This window comes from Megalopta genalis, chromosome 3 (genome assembly GCF_051020955.1).
Source record: "Megalopta genalis isolate 19385.01 chromosome 3, iyMegGena1_principal, whole genome shotgun sequence".
Classification (NCBI taxonomy): Eukaryota; Metazoa; Arthropoda; class Insecta; order Hymenoptera; family Halictidae; genus Megalopta; species Megalopta genalis.
The window spans coordinates 2,877,931-2,887,954 of NC_135015.1; the positions used below are offsets into that span (position 1 = coordinate 2,877,931).

Genomic DNA, 10,024 nt, shown 5'->3' on the forward strand with positions numbered 1-10,024 from the left:
GTAATTCGATTTATAGCATGTATAATGAACATTTGTATTATGTAAGTAGAAATAATGACTTTGTACTGTTGTGGTTTCTTGTTTTGACGTAATTATGGTCACTCTTAGGAACTTTGTTGATTCTCTGGATAAAGGTTTGATACAAATTTTTCAAGGTTCACTAGAAAATCATTTATTATGCTTGCTTTTTCGATTCATAAAAGTATTCTTTATGAAAAGTGCCGATTTCTAACAGCTGTAAAGTGCTATTTTTATTAAAATTCCAAATGCCTATTTGTTGGAATTTGCAATTTTTTAAATAATACATTTAAGTTTTACGTTCTCGTTTAAAGATTTATGTGGAGCAAAAGTAAGCCGATATTGTGTTACATTTTACAGTAATATTTAGCCTATTTTTTGTGATTGAAATTACTAAAATCTAAAGTACGATTTTTTTCACTATTTTATAAAAGAGAAATGAGCAACAAGTCCAAGGGTCAGTAAAGCGACTAAAAGAAATCGTGCATTAAATTTTGGTGGGTCGTTGCGTAGAGAGAGTTTCACAATCATGAATTATATACTATATTCAATCACGAGAAAAATTTTGTTGTAGTATTTTCAAGAGAAAACATATCTTCAGTGTTTCACTGTCAATATTACGCAAAAACAGGAGTTTATGAACGGTGAAGGGATCGAAAGTTAATGATAGATTGCGAAAGTGAAGACAACAAGCTTCCAAATAAGCTCAAGATAAACATTTTACGATTCGTATTACAACGTTACAATCGTTTAAATATCGTCTATTCTCGAAAATCAGAAGTTCAGTCTTCAAATATTCTTTAAAGCTACTGGTACAATTTCATGTGTCAGGATTGCACAAAAATCCACAGTTCATCACATTAACTGCCTCGCCAATTCTTTAAACATCGCATGAAACCAACTTATTTCACAATATAAAATTATAGAAGATCATGCCTTCATAGACCCCAACAAACTCTGGTTCATTCAATGGATTTGAACAATTGATTTTCGTTTATAAGTTTAAAAGTAGTCTTCATAGATGGGATCTTAGAATAAACGCAGATAAATTCATACCTCAAATAAGGTCACGCGATGCAGATGACATATCAATCTCAATATAAATATCATTCGTAAAGCATATTCCTAAATAACAGACAGCTTAAAACAATTTTAGAAGATCTTGTCGACAAAAGGCGCACATAATGCAATCTTGATAATTTAGCTAAATTTTAAATTAAGAATATGATCAGTTTTATTATTCCACTACTATCAAGATCTACTCGCTAAATAAAAATGTAGATCTCGAAGAACGACCTGAAGAAATCTCTATAAGAATTAAAATTATGATGTTTTCCGTTTGCCGAAGGCTACTGTAGGTTGAAAAAGAATTCGTTATACTTATTTAGTGACCTAGTACTTTGTCCGTTTCGCATACGAAGCGCAACGGTCAGAACACCGTTGAATAGTGGGACTTGGCTGGATGAGAAAACCGGTTACGTGTTCTTTATACGGTCTTTTTTCGGTTTATCAACGTGGACTCGACACGCAGTCTTTCATCGACTGTAGTCGCGTCAACGTCTACTGGTAGCTTAACTCCGAATTCCTCGTTCTATCACGACTTTTGAAACCGGTACAGAAAAATGATTTGCACTTGCGCTTGGGTGATCGTGCTTCTCCTATTTGTGTTGTTCGATGTCAACTACTTCATTAGAATTGCGTTCACCGTCGGCACTGGCAGAATCTTCAACAAGAAGAGGAAAAGTCTCATGGAAGTCTCAACAATTTACGGTAATTCTGATACATGCGTTATTCCTTGATTTGTTATCGGGCATCTTGAGACTTTTGACGCGATCTTGTTTGTTTGCGTTGATATCGTATCATTTTGATAGGATTTTCGTTTATAGCGACTGTGTTGTAATTGATTAGAATTTTATGGTCGCTGATATCGTGGGTATTAATATTGACCCATTCTGCCGGCTCAGCTGGAATCGCTGATAGAGATTTTGATTGAAATGCGCATGCACGAGGAGTCTGTCACGTGGTGCAACTTTGATATTTGCGTATTTTGCTATTTTTATCTTGTTCCGGTCGTCGCTTTGCGTTGTGGCATTTCATGAAAAAGAAGCAGAATTGTGCGGGATCTTATACTGTTCAATTAAGATTATCGTAATTATGATCTCTCCTGCGAAAAGTGTTTAGCAAACATTTTAGAGAGCTCAGCGTTTTATATGCATACTATAAACTTGTTTTAAATTCATGTCGCGATAAGCAAAACGAAGTGCTGCATGATTTATGATCTGATTGAATGGTTTTTATTGTTACATTTGTTCCAGGAATTTTTTATAGTTTAGATAACACACGAATTTAAATACATTTTTTACTATAAGTTATTGTAAATAAATACCTACACCTTAAGTGACACTGCTTTTTGTAATATGACCTTGTGTTTCCGATAATGGTCTAATGAAAATAACGTGTTATCGTAATTTCAAGCTGTGCAGAGTCGTTAATAATCAATTTGATTAATTGATAGCGGCAAATATTACTGCAGATATAACACTGAGGCAAATATGGTTTTAAAATGTTCCGATGCTGTATGAGAAATAAGATTCAATTCTGTTTAAAGCAAGTCCAACAATATTCTCTAAAAATACCATTAAGAAATCAACATAATTCAATTGAATGAATTTCACTTACGCACGAGTACTTTCAGGGGTCACTGCATGCATATTTTGTCAAATTAAATCGCTGAATTCATCAGTTTCTTTAGTTTTTCGATTGCTAGTTAAAAACTTGTATGCAAGCGAATACATTTGAAAGATCAAGATTCAATCTATTAAACGTGTGAATGTCGTCACAGTGTTACGATGCTTCTTAATAAATTCCTTTTCCGCTCCGCATTTCCGTAACTAAATGTCAGTTTATTTATATCTTCATCATGATATTTAATTCCAACTCTTCAATAATCAATGAAATTGCAAATGCTTCACTCATGTGTATGTATCTTGTTACGAATAAAACAAACCACAATGAATCTTTCGTAATCATCGTGTGTGATCATTTGTGATAACACTTTTCTTCGCTGCGCTTGTCATTTATTTGTTATTCCATCTTTTGATAATTGCATAATTCTTTGCAGGAATATGCACCTTCCAGGACATCGATATAGCTCTGAAGCACATGAACAATGCTCGGTTCCTTCGAGAATTGGACTTCGCGAGGTTTTATTATTGGGACAGCACTGCATTATATGCAGGGATCTGTAAAAGAGGCGGAAATGCTGTGCAAGGTGCATCGATGACGCGGTACAGGAAGACTATCGGGATTTTTACACCGTTCAAGATCACCACGAAGGTACTGTTAGCGTCTCGAGTATGGAAATTGATCGCGAAATCGATTGATGGTACTGCTAAAATATTATCATCAAAATATTATTATAATCATTTTCCGGATTGATAACTTTGAAGGAATTCTTTTAATAAATTTCCGTCCGCTGAAATTATTTTCAAGTTTTTCAAACTTATATTTTCGATTTTGAAAATGTCTTGCATTTTGTCAGTAATGGTTGTACAGTTCTAATTTACATAGTATTATTTTGTAGATTCTCTTAAATAAGATGGTGTAGCTTAATATTACAGTATGAAAAAAAAAATTATATATGTATTATATATACATATATAAGTATGACAAAGTACTGTAGACAATGTGTAATGTGAGAAAGGTGCCCAAAATGTACCAATTTTTCTGGACATTTTTTTATAGCTAATTAGATTTTCCTCTTAGATGTCCTGAAAATTTGGTACAGTTTAAGCATTTTAGACTCCTTTGAGATGTCTTCGCCATTTAACCATTATGTATATATTCTTATGCTAATAATGCAATATTAATTTACACCATTTTATGTTACAGTCCACAGAATACTTTAAATTATCAAACATAAGTTGTTAAATATACAGCGTTCTTTTTTCTCAAAACTGATCGCTTTGAAAACTGCGCATGCAAGACAATTGGCTGATTCTACACACAAGAATGGAAAACAATTAACTGATTCATAAAATACAATAGCAATATTTTGTATTCACATCATAAAAGTCAATTGCAAATGCATACTCATATATCGTTACAAATTCAAAGGAGAATCAAATTATGTAATTGCACTTGACATTCAATCGCCAACGTTGATTTGCTAGCGAACGAAGCACTAACGGTCGTTTGAAACTGGTTTCACTTTCACAGCTGATCTACTGGGATGACAAGAACATCTACTTGGAGCACCAGTTCATCAGCATTCCCGATGGCTTCGTCCGAGCTGTTGGCCTCAGTAAACAGACGACTTTTGGCCTGAAAGTTTCTGTCGATGAAATATTGCAGGAACTGGAACCTGGCATCGAAAAACCACAAATGACAAAAGAGTTGCAATTGTGGATAGACACCATGGAGGAATCCTCTCAGAAACTAAAAAAGCGCAACTAAGCACCGTTTTCACCGTACAATGCTCAGAAATATTTGATTGTCAGAAAAGTAAACTTGGGAAGGTAATATTGACTGCTTGGCGATTTACTATTTGAAATTCATCCAAATAGAAAGTGAAGTGACGTTGCGACGAACAGAAATTAGCGCGCGGATTGAACCTATCGCATACGCGTTGATTCCTATGTCCCGATAAATGTAGCCCGCCAATTTAATATTGCGCAAATGGATTCGATCGGTGGAACGGTGGTTGCGCGTACCATGATAATAAGCGTCTGTCCTCGACTGCTGAAGGCAGGTAGTCCCAAACGATAGATTGTTCTTAAACAATGTCGGGCATAAGCGTTCGCGAGACGTGTCATGTGATTCTCTACTCTGGTCGAACATGAGACCGTCGAAGCACTTCTCTGTGATGCGAACGCGAGAAGCTTAAAAATACTTCTGTCTGTTCGTTTCGTTTTTTTTTTTTTTTTCGAGCGTCCGTATGACGACCCTATGTTTTCGTAAGGATGGGAGAGGTAGCTGCATGTATGTGGAATTTACGAAGACCTTGACAACGTTGCGAACTTCTTCCAGGTCAACCGTAGGTAACCTCGAATGCTGGTACGATTTCGGGAGACCCTTCGAAAGTGCTTAGTTTATGACACGCCAGGGCTATCGGGAAGGATGAAACGAAAGGTTCGACATCGAATATTCGCCAAATGTGAAAATTGTCCTAATCATAAAAATAGCTCCTGGTCACGTCCATGTCGTCAACCTTACCGGCAAAGACTTAATGAATTGTTTCTTCGCGATGGAACCGGATGCGATGGTTAATTGCACAGCCGTGGAGTTACCGTGGCCTTCGACAATGCTACGCGAATTCCTCCAAGTCGACCCTCGGTAGAATGAAAAGAAAACAATCTTAACACATTGACAGCCGGCGACCTAAGAGACATTTAAAGCCTGAGCGCCGGCAACGTATCGGCCACTTAAACCCCGATCGCCGGTCTTATTCGCTTGTTTCTGATCACTGAATATATTTTCGTAAAATAGTACATTTTATTTGCATATTCTTCATATACAAATTAATGGTAATTAAAAATTTAAACAAAATCGAAATTTTTAATTTGTGATTATAAAAAGAATACAGTTTCTCATTTCATGGTGGATTATTACATATATTTATTACAGACTCAGAAATCCGCGTTTTCGCGGGGCCGGCGCTCAAGCCGGACTCAAAATCTCTAAAGTAACCACGTTCGTGCCGTAAACCTCGTCGACGAAAACCCCGCGTGTTTGTTCCTTCACGATGGAACATACTTTCCCTCCCCCGTTGATCGATACGATCGATCAAGTTTCATGCAACGATCGAATATGTGTCGACTTGACGAAAGGCTTCAGGAACCGTCTTTAATTGTCATTGCACTGCTGCGAAGGTTCTGAATCGGGAAGTGGTGCCAGCCTTTTGACATTCCGTTTGTAGACACTATCTACGGTTCGGACTGAAATCGCTCTGATAATGCCGTTTGCTTTGGATGCGCTTGCTGTGGGCCCTTCCTAAGCGCCAATATAAGGGTGGCGTGAAGTCCTTCAACACGACAATGGTCCCTTCTTGGATGCGATGGGTCCCCTTTGTCCACTTGTGTTTAATATACTCCTTGCGCCATCTGGTCTAAAAGTTTTGTTTCACCTTTTGAATGTGTTGCCAGTTCGACAATCGATTGTCAGGGGTTGTTCTGAAATCAGTCTCGGTAGTGGCCGTTAAGGAGCCACCAATCAGGAAGTGGTCTGGGGTTAAGGATAAAGAATCATTGGGATCCGATGAGAGGGAAGTGAGAGAACGTGAATTCAATATGGCTTCGACTTTTATGACAAAGCTGTTGAATTGTTCACATATAAATAACTCTACGTGTAATGTTTAAATGCCTTTACAACCGTTTCCCATATACCCCCAAAATGTGCAGACAGCGCTTGCATGAAGTACCATGTGATTACCTTGGTAGTGAGGAACTTTTGTAATTTTTCGTCCTTCAACAGTGTTTTATAAGTTTTCCTTAATTTGTTGTCTGTGCCGACGAAGTTAGTCCCGTTGTCTGAATAAAGATTTCGACAGATTCCTATGCGTGCGGTGAACCGTTTCAGGGCTGCGATGAATGCCTCTGTCATTAGGTCGCTTCCTACTTCGAGATGCACAGCCTTTGTTGCGAAATAGATAAATACTGCAACGTATACCTTTATGAGTGTTCGGTTTCGGTAACGCCGCTCTTTTATGTAAAAGGGGCCGCAATAATCGACGCCGGAGTTTTGAAACGGTCGGCTTTCGGTGACGCGTTCCGCAGATAGATTTTCCATAATATAGTCGATCGCTGGTGGATTGACTCGAAAACATCTTACGCATTGTCATATAACTTTTCTCGACGTGTTTTCTCCGTCAATGACCCAATATGTTCGACGCACGTCGTACAATGTTACGGCAGTAGAATTGGATGTTTCTGAGAAAATGGTAACGTGGAGTTTTGGTGGCGACCTCCCACGCGTAAGATTCCTTTGTCGACTGCGCTTCTTCGATAGTATCGGCACCGGTTCACAAATCGTCGACGTATAAATCTCGTTTGAGGGTGGCTGCTGCGTTTGGCGTGGCATCAAATAATTTTTGCATAATTTGGTTCTATGCACGATTGACACTCGATCGGTTACGGTCATGCCTAGGAATTTCGGACATGAGAATATTGCGTGGTTTCCTGAACTCTGAGATCTGTCGTCGATTTGGTTGTGGTGAAGTCGGAAGACTTCGTCGCGGCTAATTGATCCAATGATTAATGTTTGATCTAACTATCGCTCGCGCTTCATGTTGTTTTAATTGACTCGGATGTTTTGCAACCATGTGACGCATTTCGGAGGTGCTTGAATACTTCCGTGATGTCCGGCATGCGGGTGTCAACGAAAGTGTTTTCCCACGATTTACGTGTGTCAACGTTCATTTTTGAAATTGCAATGTTCACTAGAAGATCGTTCACGATGTTTTCCCATGATCGTTCGAAGGCATCGAATGTGTGATCGCATGTGGTTTCGAAGATCTCGAATTGAGCCTGCCGAGTCATCTGGCATTAAAGGTGTGTTTATCAATAATGATGTATGCCTAAGAGCGCGAGTATTGTAATAATCTTCAACCAATTCGATCGCGGATAGAGCTTTCCCGGTTAGAGATAGTCGCAAATAACTTAGTTTCTGAACGTCTGTGAGATTTGGGTGAGTGTCAATTATATTTTTAAACGTGTCTTTGAATGTGTTCCAATTTTCGAGACGGCTTTTGAATTGTGGCAGATCGATTTTGGGCAAGTGGACTCCGGGGGAAGCTGTGGACGTGATCGGCGCGGGGGAATCGGTGGTAACTGGAGTAATCAAATGTAATTCTATATCGTAGAGTTTATCCCGAATGTCGTTAAAAACTTCAAATTGGATTCGCATTCGTTCGACACGAATCCGGAGTTTGGCGCGTTCGACATCGGAATCGCTAAATTCGCTACATTTTGACAGGTTAAACAATTGAGCCTTGAATAGTTTAGTTTAGTGATCTATCGACTGTCGCCGTTGCTTGCCATTTTGCACAAAGTCGCGGATGAGAGTTACTAGGAGTGGGTGATAATTCTACAATGGGACCTGATTGGCAGTTCAGTAACAAGCCTACCTTGACTGGATTTTGGCTGCTGTGCGGTGTCTTAGGATCGATTGTCCTTGACCTTGACTGCAACTCGGAGTGGTTGTTCCTCGGTTGGTCTGTGCGCTGATGATGTACATTCCTTGTGAAATATTGTTTTTAAGTATGCGCACTGTTTTCACTACACAGATCACTGAATCCGGCACGAAGGATCATGAATTGACATTGCGATGCACAGAAATTAGCGCGCGGGTTTATGAAATCATCCGGGATTGTAAGGCCTCGCAGATGCTTTGATTCCTGTGTCCCGAAAAATGTAGCCCGCCAATTTAATATTAGGCAACTGAATTCGATCGGTGGAACGGTGGTTGCGCGTTCAATGATAATAAACGTCTGTCCTCGACTGCTGGAGGAAAGTAGTCCCAAACGATGGATTGTTCTTAAGTATGTCTGACATAAGCGTTCGCGAGACGTGTCATGTGATTCTCTATTCTAGTCGATCGCGAGATCGTCGAAGCACTTCTGTGTGATGCGAACGCTAGCAGCTTCAAAATACTTCTGTCTGTTCGTTTCGTTTTTTTTGTTGGGAGTTTGTATGATGATCCCACGTTTTCGTAAGGGTGAGAGAGGTGGCTGCATGTACGTGGAATTTTCGAAGACCTTGACAATGTTGTAGCCTCGAATACTGGTACGATTTCGGGAGACCCTTCGAAAGTGCTTAGTTTATGACACGCCACGGCTATCGAAAAGGACAAAACGAAAGGTTCGACATCGAATGGTCGCCACAAATGTGAAAATTGTTCTAATCTCAAAAATCTCTTTCGCTATGGAACCGGATGCGATGGTTAATTGCACAGTCGTGGAGTTATCGCGGCCTTCGACAATGCTGCGCGAATTTCTCTAATTCTATCCCGGCAGCCTTAGGAGCCGTCGCGTTTCTTTTTGAAATGCCTCTTCGGAAGTACCGAGTTTATGGCACATCATGGTTATTGAGGAAGATGGAAACGAAACTTGGACGCCAAATGATCGCTAAATGTAAGAAGATAGTCTTAATCTCAAACATAACCTTTGTTATATTATCCCACGTGTTTGTTCCTTCACGATGAAACAGAAAGAAATTTTGATTCCGCGAGAGTGAAGACAATCATACTCTGAGTTAAAAGCGTAGGTAGAGGGAAGGGAATTTAACATTGTACAGAATTCTGTTTTATTTCTATAAGATGTACATTCATAAGGCCAGTAAACTAATTCGTATATAATGGAGTAATATTCCATTTACTTTTAGGTTGTGCGCGGATGTTATGAAATATACTTATTCTACAAACGTACAGTTGCGTGTAAGGTCTATCTTAAACGCGAGAATATCGTGACGCATATAATTAGACTGACTATTAATGTTGCTCAATGTGGATGGAACTAATTGGCAGTATAAAAAGTATACACTACAACTACTAATTAAGGACTGAAAAGATTTGACGGGATTTCTAATTGTTAATCTTTGCTGTGAACGGTTCAATTAATAATTAAAACGGCTGTCACGGTTAAACTACTTACTATTTCGGCTCCAAAAAATTAGTAAATATTCTTCAGACATTCTAAAATAAAGGTGAACAGCGTTTTCCTTAAAAATATCACTGTCACGTAGTAAAATAAATTCGGAAACTGTCCGTAGCTTGTTCATTACTTCGAACGTGGCCCGAGTCCGTCGCGCCCTTCTGCCAAAGCCACGTGCAGCTCGCTGTGGCAGTTTCCGCGCTCGCCTCGCATTGGCTACTGTTTTTCGTTAATAAATCGTAAACAAAACTGCGGATTGTATTTTCGCCAAGGAAAAAGTTACTTCAAGTGACCTCATAGCCCTCTCATTCCTCGAAAATTCGATAATTTTGGGACATCCTGTATACCCGGTTTCTTCGG

The 10,024-nt window shown here is 39.0% G+C and overlaps 1 protein-coding gene across 2 annotated transcripts; it reads left to right on the plus strand.

Annotated features, from left to right (window-relative positions):
* Positions 1-1,508: 1,508 nt before the first annotated feature.
* On the plus strand, positions 1,509-9,438 carry LOC117226831 (protein THEM6). Of its 2 annotated transcripts, XR_004491913.2 has the most exons (4): positions 1,509-1,788; positions 3,140-3,354; positions 4,237-4,535; positions 5,047-9,438. XR_004491913.2 is itself a non-coding variant. In XM_033481574.2 (3 exons), the coding sequence occupies exons 1-3, from the start codon at positions 1,641-1,643 to the stop codon at positions 4,471-4,473; spliced, it is 600 nt and encodes a 199-aa protein (XP_033337465.2). In that variant the 5' UTR covers positions 1,509-1,640; the 3' UTR covers positions 4,474-4,545. The 2 variants fall into 2 exon arrangements, 1 of the variants encoding a protein (XP_033337465.2); XM_033481574.2 differs by lacking the exon at positions 5,047-9,438 and having other exon boundaries at positions 4,237-4,545.
* The last annotated feature ends 586 nt before the right edge of the window (positions 9,439-10,024 follow it).